At 42.5% G+C, this 26,337-nt stretch overlaps 1 protein-coding gene across 1 annotated transcript in view; it reads right to left on the minus strand.

Annotated features, from left to right (window-relative positions):
• Window positions 1–26,337, minus strand: part of adamts9 (ADAM metallopeptidase with thrombospondin type 1 motif, 9) — a 263,821-nt gene that overhangs the window by 199,290 nt on the left and 38,194 nt on the right. The window contains exons 7-11 of the mRNA XM_080183228.1: window positions 25,957–25,997; window positions 25,039–25,144; window positions 13,851–13,997; window positions 13,257–13,398; window positions 12,152–12,256 (exon numbers count right to left, since the gene is read on the minus strand). Coding sequence (XP_080039354.1) covers window positions 12,152–12,256; window positions 13,257–13,398; window positions 13,851–13,997; window positions 25,039–25,144; window positions 25,957–25,997 — 541 coding nt within the window. The remainder of the gene's footprint in view (window positions 1–12,151; window positions 12,257–13,256; window positions 13,399–13,850; window positions 13,998–25,038; window positions 25,145–25,956; window positions 25,998–26,337) is intronic.

Genomic DNA, 26,337 nt, shown 5'->3' on the forward strand with positions numbered 1-26,337 from the left:
TAAAAATATTTAGCGAGGCAGCCTCCACCACTTCAACGGGCAGAGAATTCCAGAGATTCACCACCCTTTGAGTGAAGAAGTTTCTCCTCAACTCCGTTCTAAACCGCTCCCCCCCCACTTTATCTTGAGGCTGTGCCCCCCAGTCCTACTGTCCTTTCTGAGCGGGAAGAGTCTCTCCACCTCTATCCTATCCATCCCATTCATCATCTTATACGTCTCAATGAGATCTCGCCTCATTCTTCTAAACTCTAACGAGTACAAACCTAGTTTATTCAGCCTCTCCTCATAGCTCAACCCCCTCAACTCCGGCATCAGCCTAGTAAACCTCCTCTGCACTCCCTCCAAGGCCAAAATATCCTTGCGTAAGTACGGCGCCCAAAACTGCACACAGTACTCCAGCTGCGGCCTCACCAATGCCCTATACAGCTGCAGCAAGACCTCCCTACTTTTATATTCAATCCCCCTCGCTATGAAGGCCAGCATCCCATTCGCCTTCCTGATCACCTGCTGCACCTGCAAGCTGGGTTTTTGCGACTCATGCACAAGGACCCCGAGGTCCCTCTGCACCGTCGCCTGCTGCAGTTTTTCGCCACGTAAGTAATAATCCTTCCTACCATTATTCCTACCAAAGTGGACCACCTCGCACTTGCCAACATTAAATTCCATTTGCCATTTCCTGGCCCATTCGCCCAGCCTATCCAGATCCTTCTGCAGACTCTCCACACCCTCCGCACAATTTGCCGTTCCTCCAATCTTGGTGTCATCAGCAAATTTCGACACCATACACTCGGTTCCCTCCTCCAGATCATCTATATAAATGGTAAATAGCTGAGGCCCCAGCACCGACCCCTGGGGCACTCCACTAGTCACCATCCGCCAATCCGAATAGCACCCATTGACCCCCACTCTCTGCCTCCTATTTGACAACCAATCCTCTATCCACGCTAACACCCTACCCCCAACTCCATGTCCCCTGACCTTCTGCAATAACCTCTTGTGAGGTACCTTGTCAAATGCCTTCTGAAAATCAAGAAAGACCACATCCACCGGCTCTCCTCTATCCACCGCCCTAGACACATCCTCATAGAACTCCAGTAAATTTGTCAGACACGACTTCCCTTTAACGAAACTGTGCTGCGTCTGCTCTATCAAGCAATTCCTCTCAAGATGCCTCGCTATTTCCTCCTTGATGATGGATTCTAACATTTTACCTACAACAGACGTTAAACTAACCGGCCTATAAGTCCCTGCCTTTTGCCTGGCACCCTTCTTAAACAACGGCGCAACATTAGCCGCTTTCCAATCTTCCGGCACTTCCCCGGAATCCAGCGACGTCTGGAAGATAACCACCAAGGCATCCACTATAACCTCTGCCATTTCTTTCAGAACCCTCGGATGCATTCCATCCGGTCCTGGGGACTTGTCCACAATCAGTCCCTCCAGTCTGTCGAGCACCTCCTCTCTAGTAACAGTAATGTCATTAAGACCCTCTAGTCCTACCACCTTTCCATCTCTAACACCCGGCAAATTATTCACGTCCTTCTCCGTGAAGACAGAAACAAAAAAGTTATTCAGGACCTCAGCCATATCCCCATCCCTATCACTAAGTCCCCCTTCTCATCCTCTAAGGGACCAACGTTCACCCTAGCCAGCCTCTTCCTTTTTATATATTTATAAAAACTCTTGCTATCCTTTTTTATATTAAGCGCTAGCCCAGCTTCATAGTTTCTCCTACCCTCCTTTATCAACTTCTTTGTCAATCTTTGTTGACATTTAAACCTCTCCCAATCCTCTCCTCGCCCACTACTCTTAGCTACTCTAAACGCCTCCGCTTTTAATTTAACACTTTCCTTCACCTCCTTCGTTATCCACGGCTTATTACCTCTCCTCCTACTGTCCTTTTTGACCATCGGAATAAATTTCTGCTGAGCACCAAGAAAGATCTCCTTAAAGATCCTCCACTGCTCCTCAGCAGACCTACCTTCCAACGCGCTCCCCCAGTCCACATTCGCCAATTCCTCTCTCATCCTACCATACTCCCCTCTGTTCAAACAAAGGACGTGCGTCCGGGAACCCACTTTCTCCTCCTCCATCTGCACCAGAAACTCCACCATACAATGATCACTCTCCCCAAGAGGATCCTTCACCGCAAGGTCCCTAATTCTACCCGCCTCATTACATAGCACCAGATCCAAGATAGCTCGCTCCCTCGTCGGCTCCAACACGCACTGTTCCAGGAAACTATCCCGGCAGCATTCCAAGAACTCCTCCTCGAGCCCACCGCGTCCAACATGGGTCGACCAATCTACATGCAGATTGAAATCCCCCATAACTACGGCCGTCCCATTCCTGCACGCCGCACTTATTTGCGCGTTAACAGCCCGCCCCACCTCCAGATCATTATTCGGGGGCCTATAGACGACACCCACCAGCGTCTTCCTCCCTTTGCTGGGAGCTGAATGTCCAGGGGTATCAAGTGTTTAGGAAGGATAGGCGGGAGGGAAAAGGGGGGGGGGGCGTAGCTCTGCTGATTGAGGATAGCATCAGGGTGGTAGCAAGGGATGATATTGGAGCCAAGGAGCAGAAAGCAGAATCGTTGTGGCCATCAGTGTGGGGAAGAGAAAATCGGGTGGATGGGGCTACAGGAAGGGAGGAAGGCATCGAGGCAGGCTGAGGGCAGTGAGGAGGGTCCAAGCTGGCAATGTGGGGGGTTGTGGAGTTGGCCAGTGATCAGGAGGCCGGTACTGCGGGCCCACTGTGCATGCACCACTCTGGTGGGAATAGGCCCCACCCCCAGCGTTTTGGACTGATTTACACTAGTGCTCTCTGCAGTGCACAGTGTGTGGGAGATTCATTTTGAAACTCCCGCTGAAAAAAAACCAGTGTGATTTTCTCTAGTTTTTACATGAATTCAACACTTAGAATTTTTTGGGGAGAATCGTCCTCATGAAGTATTCTTCTAGGGCTGTGGTTCCTAATCTTTCCTTTATGCGGACCACAGGATCATCAAAAGCTTTTGCGAACTACATCCTACACAAGCTGTTTTAAACACTTTTTTTTATATAGCATATGGCTGACAGGAGTCAAAACTATATCGCACTGGGTATTAAAAACGCAGCTATTTCTAATAGTTAATGATGGACACTCCAAAGTACTTTGCACTCATTACAGGACATTCACCTGCAGTAGGCCTGAGCAGAAACAGATAACATTTATCTAACGAGAAAGCTGATGCTGTTTGACTGACGTCAAACACTGGATGTCAGGTAACAGGGATGACAGTCTCAATCGAAGATCTGGTTCAATGTTAAGTTATTCTAATATTTGATCTTCAATGTGACAAGCCCTGAAATCCCAGTTTCGCTAAGGTAGGTTATAGGAAAAAGCATCAGCAACTTTACTGCCTTCTCGGACAGTTCCAGGTATTCCGAAGCAAATTTAAGCCAAAAGTCAGTCAGGTAGTTCTGAGAAAACTCTAGCTTTAATGCACTGTCACAGGACAGCTCCAAAAGGCTGCCTTGCTCTCAAGATGACGTCATCATCAAGGCTCACTCAAAATCAAGGGATTTTGTATCCAGGATGCGTTGGTTAGGTGCACCGGCTGTGCTAAATTCTCCCTCAGTGTACCTGAACAGGCGCCGGAGTGTGGAGACTAGGGGACTTTCACAGTAACTTCATTGCAGTGTTAATATAAGCCTACTTGTGACACTAATAAATAAACTTAAACCTTATGTCCGGAACAGGGAAGTGCTCGTGTAGCTGTGTTTCTGATCTTTGCAGGTGGTCTCTGACGTCACATTGCACCCCGTTTGGAAGCTGTGTTTCTGCTTTTGGCCAAAAAATCTGGCAGATTGACAAAGGATTCGTAATTTGATTTATCAAGTGGTTTGACTACTTTCTTGATCATCACCTTTATTTTGTCTTGCATTAGAAAAACTGACACTGATTCTGCAATAAGATCATTGCTTGAGGGTTTCTGCAGTTTGGGAGTCACTGTTTGACAGCCCAGGATTGATAATTACATGTGGATTGATGCTGAACTCTGGCGGGTCCTTTCAACACCATCTGCAAACTCTGAACAGTGACGAGGTTATGTTTCTATTGGAGGTCGAGCTCATTGTAGCTGCTGTGGTCAGTTCTGGACCTGCTTTCAGCTCATTCTCTTTTGACCTTTCATACCAATTTTCCCATTCAATCCACGCCATGAAGAAATCGAGCTGTGGGTCCACGATGGGGGGTTCATCACGATCTTTATCTGTGTACTTACTTGATGTGACTTCTTCCAGCTGTAAGCTGGGAAACAATCTGTCATTTAACCCAGCAGTTCTGTTCCCTTCAGGGACCCCCATTACTGTGGGCACTTCTAGTTCATATGCAATCTCTACATTTTGATCAGATGACTGGTCAACAGTCCTGAGGAAGTTGAGCTGTGTTGACTCATTGCTTATCTGTATGTGCTTACTGGAGGTAATAAATGAGAAGTCTATCTGCCTCTGGGACCTAGTAGCCACTGATGCATTTTCAACCATGCTCATTTCTTTATTATAAAGCGAGTTTGGCAGCTCTTGCTTCTGTTCTTCAATCGTATTGGCTACATAAGGAACAATTTCTTCAAAATTGTCAAATCTCTCTGCAGTTACATCCTCTGTGCTGTACAAGGTCCCACCAGCAGCACAACTCAAATCACATAACTGGTTGTCTGCCATTGCAGCGAAGCTCTGCACACCTTCCATCCATTTGTTATTCATCCCTTTCGAATCAGACAGCACGGTTTCAGTTTGCTCATGTCCCTTAGATACCAAGAGACAGCCAGCCGTGGCACTAAAGGCAGAGGAACCACCTCCACATGTGAGAACACAGTAGCAGGCTTTTGTAGTTTCTTTTGCAGAACCAGGGGAGGTGTATGGATAAGCAGTGTCATGAGATCCGGGCACGACAACACTGCAGTACTTAGAGGCTGAGGTCATTCCGACATCTTTCAAAATACTTCACGTTTTTTTAAGTCTGCAGTAGATGGCCTTTCAATCTGTCCTGCTTACCTTCTCCAGCGACGGACTCTTTGAGATCTCTCCTTGTCACACAGCACTAAGTACACTGAATACTTTTGCAACATTTTCTTTTATCTCACTTCCATATAACTTTGTCTACATGTATAATGGTATTTTTAGCACCCATGGACCACCTGCAATACCCTCGCAGACCACAGGTTGGGAACTGCTGTTCTAGAGGAAATGGGTGCCATCTCCACGTGATTGCATGTTTACAACTGTGCTTTTGAACCACATGACCAATTGGCCTTGGATCCGATGTGGCACTTCACTGACATCACCAGTCCCCGCGGAATTGAGTTGTCTTCCATTGCTTAGTGTTGAGGCTTGTAATTCAAAAGACAGCCTGCCTCACCATGTTGCCTCGACATGTTGTGGCTCAGAGTTACGTGATGCAGTTTTGCAACTATGGATTTGTACATGTTAATCTCATCCTAACTACATATCAGGGAAGTGAATCAAATAGAAATTGTTGCTATTTCAGTCAAATGTGATTTTTGTTTTCAGTTGCCGATACAGCAGAATGCAAGAATATTAACGCAGAGTTGTACATGCCAAGAATTTTAATTTTTAAAGATCCAGACTCCAGGGTTATCCTTTTTTTTGAATAATAGCAGATTTCATTTGTGCTTTTAAGTTTGAGAATATCATTCCAAATTTTCTGCTTTGTCTTTTATTAATTTGGAAGTCCCATATTGATGATATAGTCTTTGCAATTTTCTCTGCTTATCATCAGATAATAAAACACCAGGGAGTGACAGCTGATATTTCCACTGCTGAAGTACGAGGATACTAAAGCAATGTAATGAGTTCAGCTTAAAAAGAGGAAAAGATCCATCCAGTAGCGCCTCTGAAGAGCCATTACGCAGTCTTGCATCCATTTCCAGGGGAAGGCAATGCTACAGACTGCTAACCTGTGCAAGTTTCTTCATTGGCATCAATGAAGCAGCTTTTATTGAATCACAGAATGGCCTCCTTATGCATAAGGAGGCCATTCAGCCCATCGAGTCTGCACCGTCAAAACGCCACCCAGGCTCTATACCCATAATCTCCATGCATTAAGCCTGCTAGTCCCCAGTGCTAATGGGCAATTTGGCCAATGTAGATCTTTGAGCGCCAGCTGGTGAAGGTTCGAATTCCAGATGGTGGATAGCAAGTGGAGGGGCTGTCCTGATGGTGGAGTCCGTGTGTCTACTGGAAGATGCTGTCCTGTCCTCTGCAGCTTCTATTGCTGAGCATGAGGACTGGGCCATTACACAGTGGAGTCAGATTGTTCTCAGTTTATCAGTAGTCACAGTGCTTTGCCTTAGTAGCATTGGAGTTTAATTCACTCTCACTTCTGGTCAAGCAATACCCAACATAAAGAAGTTATTTTCTTCTCTCTGACTGGATTTCTGTCTCTTTTTACTCTTCTTCATTTTCATTATTTTCCAACTCAAGTTTCAGTCAAACTTGGCTGTGTCGGGCTCTGACTCCTTCCAAGCGGATTTCAACTGAAATCCTTTCCTTTTTGTTTGAAATCCACCAACGATTATTGATCTTTCTGTAAGTTGATATTCTTGTTGCCCCCGAGTCAAAAGCCATGTACCACCATTTCAAAACTATCCTGATCCACACTTCCATTTCATCCTTTGCTTCGCCTGGTGCTTTAACATTAAACCTTTTGTTTAAAGTTTATTTACTGATGTCACAAGTTGACTTACATTAACACCACAATGAAGTTACTGTGGAAGTCCCCTAGTCACCACACTCCAGCACCTGTTCCGGTACACTGAGGGAGAATTTAGCATGGCCTACTCACCTAACCAGCACATCTTTCGGATTGTGGGAGGAAACCAGAGCATCCGAAGGAAACCCATGCAGATATGGGAAGAACATGCAGACTCTGCACAGACAGTGACCCAAGCCGGGAATCGAATCCGGGTCCGTGGCACTATGAGGCAGCGGTGCTAACCACTGCGCTACCGTACCACCCCGAGGTATACATAATGTACTTCTTTTCAAGCGTCAAAAATAGCAAGCTTCGACAAAACGCTACAGACCAAGTGCTAGAAAATGGAGTTAGCTATTTGAAGGCTGACACAGGCATGATGGACCAAAGGGCCTCTCTCAGTGCTGTAAAACTCTGTCTCAAATTTCTCACTATTCATCCTGTCCGTGCCCTTCAGGATCTTGAAAACCTCTATCAAGTTATTTTCTCCAACCTATCTTCATAGCCACAGTTCTCTATCCTTTGAATTATTCTTCTGAATCTCCTCTGCACTCTCTTCAATGCTTTCATATCCTTCCTCATATATAGTATCCAGAGCTGGATGCAGAACTCCAGATGAGGCTTAACTAGTGTCCTACACAAGTTCAACATGACCTCTTTACACTTGTACTCAATGCTCCTATTAAGAAAGTCTAAGATACTAAATGCTCCATTATTTGGACTCTCAACATGCCCCACCATCTTCAATGGCATATAACATATATGGAGTTCCCTCTGTGCCTTTAGAATTTCTCCCTTTATTTTATGCTGTCCCCCCATATTCTCCTTGCCAAAATGAATCACCTCACACTTTTCTACATTGAACTTCATCTGCCATTTGGCTCCCAATCCACCAACATATTTATGTCCTTTTGAAGTTCAGTGCTATCCTCATCATTATTGAAAATATTTTCAATGTTTGTATCCTCTGCAAATTTTCATGCCTTGAGCACCACAGTCTAGATTATTTGTATGCATCAGAAAGGGAACACCAGTATCTGGAAGTTCCCCTTCAGGCCATCCACCATCTTGACTTGGAAATAAATCATTGTTCGTTCACAGTTACTGGGATAAAATCCTGGAATCCCTCCCTAAAAGCACTGTGGGTGGACCTACATCATAAGGATTAGAACATAAGAACATAAGAACATAAGAAATAGGAGCAGGAGTAGCCCATCTGGCCCATCGAGCCTGCCCCACCATTCAATAAGATCATGGCTGATCTGTCGTGGCTCAGTTCCACATTCCCGCCCTCTCCCCATAACCCTTAATCCCCTCTCTTATCAGAAACCCATCAACCCGCGTCTTAAAAATATTTAGCGAGGTAGCCTCCACCACTTCAACGGGCAGAGAATTCCAGAGATTCACCACCCTTTGAGTGAAGAAGTTCTTCCTCAACTCCGTTCTAAACCGCCCCCCCTTTATCTTGAGGCTGTGCCCCCTAGTCCTACTGTCCTTTCTGAGTGGGAAGAGTCTCTCCACCTCTATCCTATCCATCCCATTCATCATCTTATACATCTCAATGAGATCTCCCCTCATTCTTCTAAACTCTAACGAGTACAAACCTAGTTTATTCAGCCTCTCCTCATAGCTCAACCCCCTCAACTCTGGCATCAGCCTAGTAAACCTCCTCTGCACTCCCTCCAAGGCCAAAATATCCTTGCGTAAGTACGGCGCCCAAAACTGCGCACAGTACTCCAGCTGCGGCCTCACCAATGCTCTATACAGCCGCAGCAAGACCTCCCTACTTTTATATTCAATCCCCCTCGCTATGAAGGCCAGCATCCCATTCGCCTTCCTGACCACCTGCTGCACCTGCAGGCTGGGTTTTTGCGACTCATGCACAAGGACCCTGAGGTCCCTCTGCACCATCGCGTGCTGCAGTTTTTCTCCACGTAAGTAATAATCCTTCCTACCATTATTCCTACCAAAGTGGACCACCTCGCACTTGCCAACATTAAATTCCATTTGCCAGTTCCTGGCCCATTCGCCCAGCCTATCTAGATCCTTCTGCAAACTCTCCACACCCTCCGCACAATTTGCCGTTCCTCCAATCTTGGTGTCATCAGCAAATTTCGACACCATACACTCGGTTCCCTCCTCCAGATCATCTATATAAATGGTAAATAGTTAAGGCCCCAGCACCGACCCCTGGGGCACTCCACTAGTCACCATCCGCCAATCCGAATAGCACCCATTGACCCCCACTCTCTGCCTCCTATTTGACAACCAATCCTCTATCCACGCTAACACCCTACCCCCAACTCCATGCCCCCTTACCTTCTGCAATAACCTCTTGTGAGGTACCTTGTCAAACGAAAGACCACATCCACCGGCTCTCCTCTATCCACCACCCTAGACACATGCTCATAGAACGCCAGTAAATTTGTCAGACACGACTTCCCCTTAATTGCAGTGGTTCAAGAAAGCAGCTCACCACCATGTTCTCAAGGAAAATTAGGAATGAACAATAAATGATAGCTTGGCCAGTGGTGTCCATTTGAGTGAATGAAAACAAAAGAGCAAGGGTCTCAACACTGACCCCTGTGAATGTCCACTATAAACCTTCTGAAAAACAATCATTTATCACTACTCGTTTCCTATCACTTAGCCAAGTTCTTAACCAAGTGCCCACTTTCTCTTTTATTTCATAAGCTAGAATTTTGCTCACAAGTCTGTTGTGCAGCACTATATCAAATGCCTTTTGAAAATCCATATATGCCACATCAACAGTACTGCCCTTCTCAACCATCTTTGTTATCTCCTTAAAAATATCAGCAATTCAGTTCAGTATGACTTTTCTTTGATGATATCATGCCACTTTCCTTCATTATCCTCCAATTGTCTAAGCGATTACTGATTTTGTCCCAAATAATAATTTCCAAATGTTTCCCTTCCATTGAAGTCAAACTGACTGGGTTGTAATTCCTGGCTTTATCCCTGCACCCCTTTTTAAACAAGGCAGTAACATCCGCAATTCTCCAGTCCTCTGGCACCGCCTTTATAATTTCCACTCTCACTTCCCTCAGTATTTGCACTAGTATTATTTGTCCATAATCTCCAAACTATTTCTATGAAGTTTTATCCTCTGAGAACACAGGAACTATTATTTTCTGTGGAGCTTTTTATCAATCACAGAATCTTTACAAGGGAGAAGGAGATCATTTGACCCATAGGGTCTGCATTGATGCTCCGGAAGAACATTACACTTCGTGACTTGAGTGTATCGCAACCGGTCATGATATTTAATCTATTTCAAGTAAAGGTAGCCTTTCTAACATCTCCTCCTTTTCAATTATAAATTCTTTGAGTGTACCAGTTACCTTCTCTTTCACTGTGGCCTGGGGGTTGGGGGGGGGGGGGGGGAGGGTGGGGGGCAGGGGAATGAATCTTTTTCCTTTGTAAAGACAGATGCAAAGTACTCATTTAATACTTCCCCTATTTCTCCTCCCTCAACTTTGTTATCTTTAATTGGCCATACTCTTTCTTTTACTACCCTTTTGTTATTTATATGCTTAGAGAAGACAATGGGATCCCTTTCTATGTTAGCTGCCAGTCTCTTTTCATGCTCTCTCTAGCTTTTTCACAACATCTCTGATCTTTCTATATTCAGCCTGATTCTCCATTGTATTTCCGACTTGACATCTGTCAGACACTAACTTCATCCTTTCTCTTTCCTCATTTCCTATCTGTCTTAGTTATCGCATGATCTTCAATTAAAAAGGTAAAGTTAAAGTTTATTTATTAGTCATAAGTATGCTTATGTTCACATTGTAATGAAGTTACTGTGAAAATTCAATTTCAATTAATTGTTTTGTCCATCCTTAGCTCCAAACATTGATCAGCACATGAAATACTTCTCTTGGAATCCTGCTGCACATATATGCAGCCCTCGGGGGGGGGGGGGACTGGTGACCTGGTCTTATAAATTTTAGTCAAGTTTGATGCTTATTAATGTTGTGCTTTTATCTTCTTGTGAATATCAAACATCTTATTGTGTCCTCCATTATCTCTACTTCCTAACATTTAAAAAATGCTGCATTATTATCCCACTCAGTGACGAACATCCATTCCGTTTTTTAAAGGTTATTTATTAGCATCACAACTAGGCTTACATTAATACTGCAACTAAATTACTGTGAAAATCCCCTAGTTGCCACACTCTGGTACCTGTTTGGCTATATTGAAGGAGAATTTAGTACGGCCAATGCACCTAACCAGTATGTCATTCAGCCTGTAGGAGGAAACCAGTGCACCTGGAGGAAACACACGCAGACACAGAGAAAACATACAGACCCCGCACAGACAGTGACCCAAGCTGGGAATTGAACCCAGGTCCTTGGCGCTGTGAGGCAGCAGTGCTAACCACTGCACCACCATGCTGCCCTGCAAAGCTTTGTGAATTTAGCTTCCTAACTTAAAACCCTGAGTCACTGTTTTTCTCTGAACCTTTTCCAATATCCACTCAGAAGTTCTTGACAATCGTGTATTTGGATTCTTTTTATCCAGCTTGTCACAACATTTTCTCTCTTCCCCCACCTCCCCAGGGTTTACTCTCTCACTTACGACAGCAATGCAAATGTAATTGATGTTAACAATACAGTAGAAGGAAAGGAAGTGAACATGATCTAATGAGAACACCATATGTGGGATGCAGGACATGGGTAGTTACGTGGATTAGGCTGAAAACCTTAAAAGTGTAATGCATCCGTGAAATCTGTAACCTTACACGCTAGGCAAGGAAGATAATGAAGAAAAAAATTCAGAAAGAAATTGCTGAAAATTATGCTATGTGGAAGAGAAATTATTTTATATGTCAATTTCACAGAAAAAAGGTACCATGACATTTCAAAAACTGCTGAAGAACTATACACAAAACAAAATTAAGTTTAACAGCATGTTTAGGTTAGGAAAGTAATAATTATATACCAACCTAGATAATGAATGGGAAAGTGTACCCGAATCATGTCATTAAAACTGCTTTAAGGCTGTTACTGCCTTACATTCCTATCAGCTGTTGGAGGAGGGACATGAATTTCAAAAGCTGAACAGTGCCAATTCAGACCTCGTAAGAAGAGCCACTCCCACAGGAAGTTTAACAATGCTCATTGCTTAAACATTCCTTTTGCGCCTCTTTAAAACTGGCTTAGATGCAAACATGCTGGAGACTGAAGAATTCAACAATTTAACAGCAAAAACTTGTGAACACAGTGGCTTGTCACATATTACACTTGCAAAACAAGTAGTCACTTAAATCATGAGTACAAGTCTAATTTGCATAAAACTGATTTTGCTGGTAAAATATTTTGACTTGGCCCAGGCTTTATTAAAAGAAGGATTTAGAAGCACTTACCTTTCCAGGTTCACACTCTGTCCCGTCTGCCCATGGCATATGCTGAGTTCTACAACCTCTCTGAACTCCTTCAGTGCTTGTACACCAAAGCCGTCTGCATTGAGTCTACACAACAAAAAAATCCTTCGATGCTGTCAAAGCCTTTACTTTCACAGTGATGAAATGTAGTTTTATGGAGAATAGGAGCAGGAGTAGGCCATTCGGCCCTTCAAGCTTAGTCCATCATTCACATTAAGGTTTCATATCTATTTATAATGTTAAGAGCATATTATTTTGTACCATGCTCTCAGTAATATAGTGGAACTATTTTTTCCAATTATCTTATTTGCCAAAAAGGATTTCGCCAATGAAAATCATTTTAAATTTGCTGCCATTGTGGATTGACTGCCCATCTATTATTTCCATTAAATCCATCCTGGCAGTTTTACACCCAGGCAATAGGTTAAAAATCTACCCCATAATAGCAGCCTAATAAAGTATGGCAAACAATTGAATGAAACAAAACAAAACAAAATTGTATTTTCAATCTATTAATTTGATTATGATCTGATCTGAAGTAGCCTGCATACTTTGTAAAAATGAAAACAAATTTATTGGTGGTTTGGAATTAATACTTTTGATTTGATCTAACTGAGGAATAAATAAGAGCTTAAGACAGGGCACATGTGGAGAGAATGTTTCCTCTTGTGGGGCAAGATAGAATGAGAGGTTTTAGGATAAGTAGTAAAAGATTTAAAACAGAGATGAGGAGGAATTACTTCTCTCAAAGGGTTGTGAATCTGTGGAATTCACTGCCCCAGAGTGTGGTGGAAACAGGGACATTGAGTAAATTTAAGGAGATAGACAGATTTTTAATTAGTAATGGGTTGAAGGGTTATGGAGAACGCGCAGGAAAGTGGAGTTAAGGCCGAGACAATATCAGCCATGATTTATGAAATGGCGGAGCAAGCTCGAGAGGCTGAATTGCCTACTCCTGCTCCTAGTTTTATGTTCTTATGTTGATTAATCACGTTGCAAAAACTTACAGAGAAAATAAAAATTACTCAATTCAATTTGCAGCACATAAATATTTATCTCAGTTGTCAGAGACTATTATTATACTTACCATATAGGGGCACACCTGAGAACCAGGTCCAAAAATCAATTCACATTGTTTGTCAACGTTATAAATCTGACCAGGGAGCTGATGAGGGAGTGTATATGTTCTTGTCACAGGTTCATCAAGTAAACATTCACCATATCCTGTACTAAAAAGAAATAAAGTATAAGAAAAGAATCCTAGCATTCATTTTTCCCATTGTTCTGATATATAATAAAATCATAACACAAAAAATGTGTCATTAACTCATTAAAATGAAGTTTTGACAAATCTAATCAGGTCTATTAAATTGAAAACCATTGACAAAGTTCAGATAATTACTTGACTGACAACATTATTTTGTGTAGAACATGGTTTTGCCAGATGGGCGCCTTGCTACAGCTTTTTCCCCCCAAGTTCCAAGGGGAATTTCACAATAACTTAATTGTAGCGTTTATGTAAGTTTTACTTACGACTGATAAATAAACTTTACTTTAATATGACAACATCCCAATTAAAATGGGATACTTGGGAAGTACTTTGCAATCACTAAATTTAAATCTATGAAGAAGCCCAGAGAACAGTTCAACATTGACTTATTAGATCAAAAGTCCAACATACTCTAAAAAATTAGTAACATATCTTCTGCTACATTTTGACCACATCCAGGGATTGGTATAATAGTTCAGTGTAGGGGCCATAACGTGTTGCTGATTTTTGCCACCATCCTCCTTGCACTTATTGCTGTCATCATGAGGCATATTAAACCTAGTTAAAATAAAATCAGAGCTTTGTTATTCAAGCAAACTGCTTGGTTCCATTAAACACTGATCATTGAGTTATATTCTGGAGGCTTCATATTTGATGCACATCATAATATATTATGAAATTTGAGATCTGCTTATACTATACAGAACTGATGTTGACAGTTTCCATTTATGGAATATAGCAATATTTCTTGAATTAGTGGTTCCTAAATCAGATTGTGGTATGAACATTTGTGACAGGACTATTTATATTAAGACTAAATGTTTGCACAGGTTTGCTATGTTATTTTGAACACGAACAGCACAGGATATTCATAAGGAGGTCTTCTCATCGTTAATGCCAAACAAAGGAAACCATGTTGACAGTTGCAGGACCAGAAGATCCTGCCGTCAGCTAGTGAACGGGCCACCTCCACTTCCACGAAGCACGTCACGGGGGGTGGGGGGTGTCAGTGGAAAATCCCACCCCTGAGTTTCATGTGAAGCCCAATTCGACCCCGAAGTATTGATGCAAGTCACTATAAAATAAATTACATACATATATGTATACGTATGTATGTATATCTATATATATGTGTGTATACATGTACACACACACACACACACACACACACACACACACACACACACACACACACACACACACACACACACACACACACACACAGTGCTTTTCAATTCAGGTGAACTTTGGACAACAGATGGATGGGCAGTCGTCAATGGAAGCCCTGAACGATTTTCCAAAGAGTCGCACTATAATCCTAGAATTCCTACAATACAAAAAGAAGCCATTTGGCCTGACTCTGCACTGACTCTCTGAAATTTCACATCATTCAATGAGAATTACTGAGTTTGCAAATCTAGAGGAAGCTGGGAGGTCTTGCAGTTGAGCTGAGCTCGTATGGACACCTTGATGCCAGGGGTGGTGGTGGAGACAAAGGATGATTTCTTTGGTGGAACTGAATTAAATATTCATGCTTCTCCTGCACTGCTGGAAGATTAAAGATTGGATTAGGGCTCCAAACACAGCACAGAACACTGATTTAAAATAAATGAATTTTCATCCTTGTCTTGAATGGGGCCATTGGTTGCCTAAATTGAGGTCCTCTCAAAATCTATACAAAGTTTTTAAATAAAGTTTGTTCATGCTGATAAATGGGATAGAAATAGGATAGAAATCAGCCCCAAAGTATATAGATCAACAAAATCAGAAAATGGGCTATCATGTTCTGAACAAAATATCTTCAATAGTTCAAATTGAGATGTATTACAACAGAAATTCATGCAAATAATGCACTTTTTAAAGAAAATCTTTCCCAATGTCCAATGTGGATGTTGCTTATATGGAATTTTGGAAGACTTTTATAGCCAATTGGTGCTTGCTTATACATCAGTCACATAATAGTTCCATAAAACAATCTCCTCCTAACTTCTTCCAAGTGGAAACACAAAAGTTTTTTTGCAGGGGCTTAGAATTTCAGTAGTCAAAGAAAGCGAGATAAATTTGACAAATGAGTGCAAATTAAAGCCAGATGACAAGTTTTTTTTCAGTTCCTCCTTTGATTTTCCCACTGGAGACTCTGATAAACAAAGCAGTTGGGACAGAAGTGTGAAAAGTTGTTTCAGCCTTCAAAAGAACAGAACAATGTAGGTGCTGCTAATCTGAAAATAAAAACAGAGAAGATGTTGGAAACACCGAGCAGGTCAGAGGATAACTGTGGATAAACAGGAGTTAATACCGCCTCAGGAACAAAAACTACGGTGAGGAGGATTTGAAAAAGAACACAGCAAATGATAGTGGAAGGGAACAAGAAAAAAAATCGCAAAAACAACAGAAAAAGTAATAAAATAATCTATAAAGTGCTTTGGTGGAGAACAGGAGATACTTAATGTGATATTATCAGGAGCTAACAGGAAGAATGAGGGAATAAAAGACAAAGGCCATAAAATTAGGCTCTATAGAGCCCCAGGTGTCAATACCACAGGAACCACAAGGTCAAAATTTGTCAGCTCAAATGCTTTTGGCCACTCAGGTTATCATTTGTTCTTATGGCAAAACTGCTAGTGCAAGCATGCCACATGCGTGCCAAAAGCATGCAGAGTGAGAAAATTATGGCATTGAACAACTTGTAAGACTGGAAATATAACACTGTAATTTTGGACTTGAGGCCCAGTTAATGCCCTCTCTTAATCTCTCTAGACAGTGAGTCAGCTTCGGACACACCTCAACCAGCCTCAAAATGACTAATGGTGTTGAGGTCCTCATCGATGACGATGAACGAACAACAACTAGACAGTCATTCAGCTGCATGACAGACATTCTACGAGTGACACACTTAAATGTCTAAGTCTCCAGCTTGGTGACCAAACAGAGGGACCTGGGTGTCCTTGTGCAGGAATCTCAAGGAGTTGGTTTGCAGGTGCAGTAGGTAATTAAAGCGGCAAATGGAATTTTGTCCTTCATCGCTAGAGGGATGGAGTTTAAAAACAGCGAGATTATGTTGCAGCTGTATAAGGTGCTGGTGAGGCCACACCTGGAGTACTGTGGACAGTTTTGGTCTCCTTACTTGAGAAAAGATATACAGGCACTGGAGGGGGTGGAGAGGAGGTTCACTAGGTTGATTCAGGAGCTGAGAGGGTTGGCTTATGAAGAGAGACTGAGTAGACTGGGGCTATACTCCTTGGAATTCAGAAGAATGAGGGGAAGTCTTATAAAAACATATAACATTATGAAGGGAATAGATAAGATTGAAGCAGGGAAGTTGTTTCCACTGGTGGATGAAACTAGAACTAGGGGGCATGGCCTCAAAGGGGGGGAACAGACTTAGGACTGAGTTGAGGAGGAATTTCTTCACACAAAGGGTTGTGAATCTGTGGAATTCCCTGCCCAGTGAAGCAGTTGAGGTGACCTCACTGAATGTTTTTAAGGCAAGGATAAATACATTTTTGAACAATATAGGAATTAAGGGTTATGGTGAGCGGGCGGGTAAGTGGAGCTGAGTCCACAAAAAGATCTGCCATGATCTTATTGAGTGGCGGAGCAGGCTCGAGGGGTTAGATGGCCTACTCCTCCTCCTAGTTCTTATGTTCTTACGTTCCAGTGGAAGTGTTTGTGATTTCCTTTTGTTTGTACAGAATTACTCAAAGCACTGAGTTAAGCATTTTGCATTTACAAGGGAGTGATACTGAGTCTTGACAAGGAGGGCCAATGAGTTGGAAGGTTCATCAGAAAAAAGTCAGGAATGTGTGCTATACTTTGTAAATTAGACATAGCTCTTGGGGCTAAAGGGATCAAGGGATATAGGGGGGGAAGGTGGGATCAAGATATTGAATTTGATGATCATCCATGATCGCAATAAATGGCAGAGCAGGTTCAAAGGGCTGAATGGCCTCCTCCTGCTTAGATTTTATGCCTCTATGTACCTAATTCATGACTCTTCTCTACCACCCGGGGCTGGCTGGCTGGCAGAGCGACAGTGGTGGGAGTACAAATGCTGTCATCATGAGAGAGTAAAAAGTCTGACAACACAAGGTTTAAGTCCAACCAACTTATTTGATAGTAATCTCACTAGCTTTCGAGGTTACCCCCTTCGTCAGGTGAATGGAGATTTCTGGCCTCAGACAGAGCATATAAAGCACAGACAGTTTACAGATTACTGATTAGAATGCAAATCTTTACACCTAACCTGCTGTTCAAGTCCTAAAGTGGCTAACAATGTGAGTGGAATGAGCACTGATCCCAGGTTAAAGAGATGTATATTGGAGACAATACACCCTTTCCCTTTCAAGGTTTCTCTTTCGAGGGAAACCTCAAAAGCTTGTGAGTTTACTATCAAATAAATCAGTTGGACTTAAACCTGGTGTTGTCAGACTTTTTACTGTGTTTACCCCAGTCCAACGCCGGCATTTCCACATCATCATGAGAGAGGACAGCAGGTTTGTGCCCCATATAGCCAGTGACACCCCCTCAGGAAGGCGCTTTGGCATTCCCTGCTGGAGCACAGTTTGCAGGACTGCTAGGACTGTCTGTGGATCTCTTTGAGCACTGATATTTACAGCCATGGTGGCAGCAGTCTGAACCACAATGACACCAAAGACAGAGCTCATGATTTCAGTCTGAGCTTCCAGTGCAACACAGAGAGGTTAGCTGGTTTCTATCCGTGGTACAATGGAAGTTGAAACATTGGCTATCAGACACCACAGCCTATGGATGCAATGGTGATACAATGGCTGTAACTACCTCATCCACTCTGTGTGAAGGCCTGTGTCAAGTTGGAGCTGGACAATGCCATGCCCCTTGGCAATGACAGTAAGCTCTGTGGCATTGCAGTCAATGCACCAAGCATCTAGATGCGTATGTCTATTAGTTCTCCTGTACGCCGCTCCAGAATAGTCCTCGCCGAATCCCTTAGGACAGAACCTCATCTGTGTCTTTGCCATCTAGTGTGCTGGCACACCAATTTTTCTATAGTCTGGTTGCAGCCCAATTGTATCCATTGATTCACTGCCCACTGATCCTGAATCTGTACAATCCTGTACAGCTTGCAGAGTATCACTAACGTGAACTGCAACTGTCAGATCATAAAATCAGGAGTCAGTTCTAGCTCTTTCCCTTCATAATGACTCTTCACTGGCTGGCCAGGTGGAAGAAGCCAGAAATGCAGAAGAGGTTTGGAAAACAAGACCCATGGTCACACCAACTACAGCTCAAACCAGGCCACAAAGCAGGATGAGGGTGAGGTGGAACATCTGACAGGAACATACTGTCACCTACATTTAGTGTTGTCTTGCATGTGAGATAGTATAAAACTGAGTCAGCAGCCAGTTTCACATCATTACGTAAAGTCAATGTCTACCTCAATTATTTTTCTCAGACAGATAAATTTTCCAACACTTTCTAATTCTTGAAAAATGGGCAGTGCTATCTTTGGGGCAGTAAAGAACACACACTGACATTGTTACAAGAAAGTACCCGTCATGTCCTATGAAATACTCTGAGGACTGCATTTTACTGGGGCGGGGGGGAATAATTTCCATGGTTCAGCACCTATATCTGACCACCCCACCCCCGATAATCCCAAAGGAAGGGCAACTAGAGGTCAACTCTGCTCCAGGCAGGGTGATGTGGCTCATGGTGGGATTTCCACTTTTCACAAGGAGCTGGTGGCCAATTTGACCCAGCAGCACCAACAGCTCAGTAGTGGGCACTGCCAGGACTGCATGCAGTCTCAAGGAAAAGACTCCAGTAAATCCCAGAGTGAGGTCAATCTGGGATACTGGGCTGAGAGAGACTGGCCAACTTAGGGAGGGGAACAGGGTGGGTTTGCCAGGAGTAGGTACAAAGGAAATAGGAGGATAATATCTTGGGGGGTGGCAGCCAGACCCCTTACGATATTATCCCCTCTTCCTCCCCACTCCCCACCCCCCTTTAAAATCCTTTTCTAAAAACAGGCTGCCCCCTCCCACTTGCCTGCCCATGCCAACCATATCATGGTGTGGAGGGTGCATTATCAGTCAACTGCCTTGTTAACAAGTTCAATTGATCTCCAATTACTTATTTCCATATAGGGGGCAGGCTGCCAATTTCAGCACCTGCCTATCTATGATGCTGAGTGGAAAAGTGGTGGGTTTTACAGGCCACACCCCTTCAAAGCCAAAAATACGCCCAGCAAAGACACACAAAATCCTGCACTAATTCTGAATCTCCGAGGGACTGAAGTTGTTCGTTGCCTTGAAGACAATTTTGTTCTTAAATGCAATTTTGTTTTGGCTGAATGGTTAGGTCAATTTAAAAGGCAAACATACAAGCTGCAACTTCTGCAAATAAATTCCAATCAAAAATGTAATTGATTGCAATTGTGCACGTAACACCCAGAACGTTACCACCTTGCCTGCCGTGGAATCGACGCGGGCGAAGGTCCGACAACGGAAATCTCCACTGATCTCGAGTGGAGAATCTCTGGTGTTGCCCAAGTGAGGCTGTAAAATCCTGCCTGTAACATGTTTGTTTATTCCGTGTTTCCTTATTTCAAAGGACATCTCTCAGCTTGCATTAAACTTATTTTTCAATTTTCTCTCCCAGGTTATTCCCCTCCCACAGTCCTTAATTGCGGGAGTTAAGATGATCGCATGCAAGGATGCACGACAAGCTACTGCCCGATTGATCCACCAGGCAGTGTGCCTCTGTCCGCTGCAGCTAGATCAGCCAAGGCTTGCATAAACAAAGATCCCCTCTGGAGGAATGATGCCACGTGGGATTTTCATTCACTCAAACATTATATGGAATTTTTGACCATTTAAGGGGATGGAGTGGGGGTGGAGTGCAAGGGGGATGGGGGGGTGGAGGAGGATGGCGGGCAGCTGAAACAGAGAAGAACAAACAAACAATTTGATTAAGTAATGTGATAAGTGACAAAACTGGCCTGCAAAGCAATGCAAAATCTAGCAGGGAGTGCCAAAGTGAGTGAGTGTTTTGGCAAGAGGTGGCAGGAACAGAATAGATGTGGTGAAGAAGCAGCTAATGAATGTGAAAGCATCACTCACTGTATGGAATAAAGTTTCAGCATATTACTGGAAATGGAGGCCTGTAGAGAGATTGAAAGCCTGGCAGGGATAGCAAATAGTGGGGCCAGTGACCCTGACAGTAAAAGGATTAGGGTATGTACCCAGAGACTTAATTTAAAGGGAAAGTGAGCAAGGGGCCCCTCTTTTCAAATAGTAGATATTTAAAAAAATATATAGTTACTGCTATGAAAGTTGACAGCAATTTTTTGAAAAAATAGTCTGAGTATTTATTTTAGAAGGCCACCATTTCTGGCAAAATATGTTTTCTTTATTTTAGGTGATTATTGAACCTACAAAATGTGCATCAATCGAATGGAAATATCTTTCAAATTGCAAGGATGATAATGCCGGAATTTGGAAATAAAATCAGAAGTGAGACTATAGAAATTTAGATACATTAAAATAAAGCATTTTAATTAATATAAAATAAAGCTTTGTCCAAATGATTTAAGCAGCAGCCCTTGAATTCAAATGTAACAGAACTTGGACATGTACTCCAGGTTGCTAGGGAGAATGATAGCAAAGCTTTGGGAGTCCATTGCTTACACTCCAGGAGTAGTTACATTGGATGTGCACTTATGTCCACTTTGCTTTCATGTAAGTTGGATACATACAGAAAGGAAATAGTACATTTATTTTGTGATAGTTTTAGTTAATTAAGTCATGATTATTAGTGCATTTATACAAGTTAAAAGAAGGTGAAAGTGTTGGCATGCTGTTACAAGGGAACAGGATTGAGGGAATCTTCCTCTCTTTGGAAGTGTTAGAAAGAAGTGTTCTGGTGTCAAAGGTAGACTGTTATACAGAACAGACAACATCACTGATAGGTGATGTCCTGATGCTCCCTATAACAGTCACAGGGGATCCCACTGGGTGAAGATCATCAGTGCTGTCCTTCACCTTTCTCTGCTTCTAAAGTAGGTAAGACCACCTCTCCGCAATGTGACTGTCCAAACATTTTGGTGAAGGGAAGTTGTTTGGTGAGCAATCTTGGAGAGATCTATGCCTTTGTGTGGTGCTCCTCTGTTGTTGGTCAGACCACTTTTAGTGGGGTCATTATTCATGGGAGCAGAGGCAAGGCTTTACTACCCAGAATTCATCCCTCTTTTTCCTCCCCGAAGTGTCAAAGGACAGCCAAGTTTCAAAAGATGAATATATCGTGATAACTTCCATTTGATGTCACACTGACAGGCCATTCGAATGTTGTCACTTACAACCTTTAATTCTCAGAGTGGAATCACTTTCTGTTATAACTTTGTAAAATTATGTGGATGCCATTGAATGAAGAATTTACCAGCGTATTGCACCCATCTCCGTAGATGCTTGAAATAAGCGGCGCCGTATAAGTTGAATAACTATGAAAGTAGCAGGGCAGGCAGGTGACTGTGGTTTCACAGTCACATGGAGTACTTGGTAAAATTGTCCTTTTGGCAAAGTGTGTATGTGAACATATATCTATGTATCTTACATATATATATTCATTAAGATGACTTCTATTGCATGTATACATTGGTATCAGTGGCTCCATTTCTCGAAATACTACATGACCATTTTGCTCCAACCTTTGCTGCTCTTCCTTCTCTCTGATAATGCCAAATAGGTGGTACAGTGCTTATCACTGCTGTCTCACAGCACCAGAGACCCGGGTTCGATTCCTGACTTGGGTCACCATCTGTGCGGAGTCTGCACGTTCTCCCCATGTCGGCGTGGGTTTCCTCCAGGTGCTTCAGTTTCTTCCTACGTTCCAAAAGACTTGCTGGTCAGGTGCATTGGCCAGGCTAAATTCTTCCTCAGTGACCCGAACAGATGCCAGAGTGTGGCAACTTTGAGATTTTCACAATAACTTCATTGCAGTATTAATGTAAGCCTACCTGTGACACTAATGAATAAGCTTAAAAAAAAGGTTTGCCAACAGCATACTCCAAGTCCTGGGCAGCTCTCTAGTGAAATTGTTCTGTTCTAAAGAAGAACAGTATAGCACAGGAAACAGGCCCTTCAGCCCTCCAAGCCTGTGCCGCTCATTGGTCCAACTAGACCATTGATTTGTGTCCCTCCGTTCCTAATCTGCTCATGTCACTATCCAGGTAAGTCTTAAACGATGCCAGCGTGTCCGCCTCCACCACCCTACTTGGCAGTGCATTCCAGGCCCCCACCACCCTCTGTGTAAAAAACGTCCCTCTGATATCAGAGTTATACCTCGCCCCTCTCACCTTACGCCTGTGACCCCTCGTGATCGTCACCTCCGACCTGGGAAAAAGCTTCCCACTGTTCACTCCATCTACACCCTTCATAATTTTGTACACCTCTATTAGGTCTCCCCTCATTCTCCGTCTTTCCGGGGAGAACAACCCCAGTTTACCCAATCTCTCCTCATAGCTAAGACCCTCCATACCAGGCAACATCCTGGTAAACCTCCTCTGCACTCTCGCTTGCTAAAGCCTCCACGACCTTCTGGTAGTGTGACTTCTCTTGCTGTGGACAGGAGATGGCTGGTGAGGGTGTTGGTGATGATAATCTCCCAGTGGTTTAACACTGATAGACGCAACTCCAGGGCCATGTAGGAATGGTAAATAAAACACTGAAAATGTTATCCTTGGCTGGATAAGTCACAATTCAATCCCTCTTATACTCTTCAGATTCTGGAGCTCACTTGTTTCAGATGCCCCTGCAGCACCCGCTCCTTATAATCCTCATTCTAACTTACCCATATGCTTTTTAAATGAAAGCATGAAATCCCAATGCTAAAGTGATACTGGCCTCATTACAATATATGGAAATGAGACGGCCCAGGCCTCTGCAGGTAAGTCATGGGAAGGTCAAAACACACAAGGCAATCAGGTGATTGCTTTTGAAGTGGTCTGCAAAAATAGTAACTTGCCGAAACAAAGCTGTGAAAACTCAAGGCAATGTAATTATACTTCCTTTATGAGCAAAACGCGCCGTGTGAAATCGCAATTAACTGTATTTTTGGTTACTTGTATGAATATTTTCATTACGGGCACTTGCAAGATGAACTGAAATTAAATTGGAGTTTCAACATATTCATTATACCTTTAGAAACAAGGAGGGGAGAAAAAAAGACAGCATCAGGAACGCGCATAAATGAGGAGGAATGTTTAAATTGGATTGGGGATCATGCAGAGGTCTGAAGTGTTGAGAGTGGGATGGCACTTAGAAAGACAAAGCTGAGAATGAGTTGATATTATAAGGAGTGTTGGTGGAGCAGGAATTATTTAGAGAATGGGGCCTTCACATTCAAGGAATGCTTGGAAGAGATAAGGAAAAATTCAGAAGAAAGCAGCAAAGTGGAGAAATGAGTTGCTGAAACAATTGAAGAGATGGGACAGGGAAATGGAGAGATGTTCCTCACATGGTTCATTTTCCTAGCTGTTTAAAGAGTTCTATGTTTTGTTTTTACACCATAGGAAACTGCCATGGCAGCTGTACCACGACAAAGTTATTAAGAACATAAGAAATAGAAGCAGGAGTAGGCCATCTAGCCCTTCGAGCCTGCCCCGCCATTCAATAAGATCATGGCTGATCTGAAGTGGCTCAGTTCCACTTTCTCGCTTTCTCCCCATAACCCTTAATTCCCCTGTCTACCAAAAACCTGTCCACCCGTGTCTTAAATATGTTTAGCGAGGCAGCCTCCACCACATCAACAGGCAGAGAATTCCAGAGATTCACCACCCTTTGAGTGAAGACCCAATTTTGTTGGGGCATATTTACTTTGGTGAAAAGTGTTTGGGGAAAGAATTAAAACTAGATGGAAAGTTACTGTGCAACATTCACAGCATTATTTCTTCCCTACATTGGCTTCCAGTCTTCCCAGAAACCCAAAGCCTCAGATTTAAAATCTTCATCCTCATGTTTAAATGGCTTTGATTTTCCTTATCTCTACACATCCAATTAATGCAAATGCCCATCTCCCCCAGCCCAAATTTGATATTCCCTTCACCCCAACATTACTAGCTCGGTCTTCAAATGTGCCTCATTCTAAACTCCGGAATTCCATTCCCAAACTCTTTTACCTTTACACCAGCCTTCCTTTCTATAATGACTTCCATAAAACCACCACACTAACCAAGTTTTTGATTACATTTCCTAAATAAAAGTGAATAATGTTATCTGTTTTTTTTCAAATTCTATCTCTGGGACATGCTTCAGGGCATATATTACAGTAAAGGCCATCCCATATAAAGCACATTGTTATTGCAACTTAAAATAAATGATACATAATTCACACATAAGCATAAAGGGAAAATTTGTTATAAAGTTGTAATATTAGTATTGAATGGAATAATCCAAGTTAATTCAAACATCAAAACATGTAGATCTGTATGCAAGTTACTACACATATATAATCATGCAGCCTAACATAAAATATCAAACTTCTGCATTTACGGTGTATTTGATATAGTGAGACAGTTTCCAGATCACAATATCAATGGTGCATAAAATACCAATGTAAGACTTACACATGCCCCAGCTCATGGGCAATTGTGAAAGCAGTACTTAATCCATTATCTTCACTAATGGAGCAACTTCGATAAGGATCACATACAGTACCAAGTTCAGCCAAACCTATACAAAATCCAGAAAGGTAAATTATTTGTTAATCCTTCCACATGCTGAAGCATCAGTGACTGCACCAAACTTAAACTTAAGATAAGAAAAAATGCATTTGTCAGAGATAATAAAAATTGATGGGTGAATGATTACACAGACAATTAACTGATTTAAATTATTTCCAAAATTAAAGACATAAATTTGCGCTTCTCTTATGTAGAAAACGAGCCCAAAACATTTTTTAAAAATCTTTGTTCTTTGGGTTTTGTACCCTATTCCTGGGTTATGTCTCCCCAAAAGCAGGTGCCCATCAGGATATTGCCCAAGAGGACATTAGTCATAGGAATCTTCAGCTTAAAGTTTATTTATTAGTGTCACAAGTAGGCTCACATTAATATTTCAATGAAGTTACTATGAAAATCCCGTAGTACCCACATTCCTGCACCTGTTCGGGTACACTGAGGGAGAACTCAGCATGGCCAATGCACCTAACCAGCACATCTTTTGGACTGTGGGAGGAAACTGGAGCACCCAGACGAAACCCATGCAGACACAGGGAGAATGTGCAGACTCCGCACAGATAGTGACCCAAGCCAGGAATCGAACTGTGAGGCAGCAATGCTAACCACTGTGCCACCATATTAAATGTCAGGAGAATCTTTCTCTCCATAATTCAAGAGGATCCCTACTATTTCACCTGCTGAATCCTCTAATTTAGTATAGACTTGGAAGCTTCCTTGTTCAGACAAATCAGCAATTCAATAGATCAGCTCGCTGAGTCATTAAAGACCAATAAGAGAATTCTATCAAAAGACAGAAATACTTACCCAAAGTGTCACATTTATCGCGAGCTCTGCAAATATCTTGCCTAAAGGAAAACACACATTTAATTGAAAACTGTGTCCCCAGAGGTTGAGTAAAAACAATTTTATTCTCTCTATGCAAAATGCATGTACTAATTTTATGCAAAGTTATTGCACGTCTGAAGTGGTTTTTGAGTCACTTTCAAAAAGTGGGAAGAAAATTTGGCCTTCATTATCATACGTTGTTTGAATGGCCAGTACAAAATTTAAACCATCTGTTTTCTCCACGATTACGAGAATAGTTCTCACAAAATGGATTTTTTTCCTCTGAAGTCTTCAATCTTAATCTCCATTTACAAATTTATAAAATAATGGAGCTTGTATAATACTAGCAACAGTATTGAT

This window comes from Carcharhinus amblyrhynchos, chromosome 3 (assembly GCF_965287045.1).
Source record: "Carcharhinus amblyrhynchos chromosome 3, sCarAmb.v2.hapA, whole genome shotgun sequence".
NCBI lineage: Eukaryota > Metazoa > Chordata > Chondrichthyes > Carcharhiniformes > Carcharhinidae > Carcharhinus > Carcharhinus amblyrhynchos.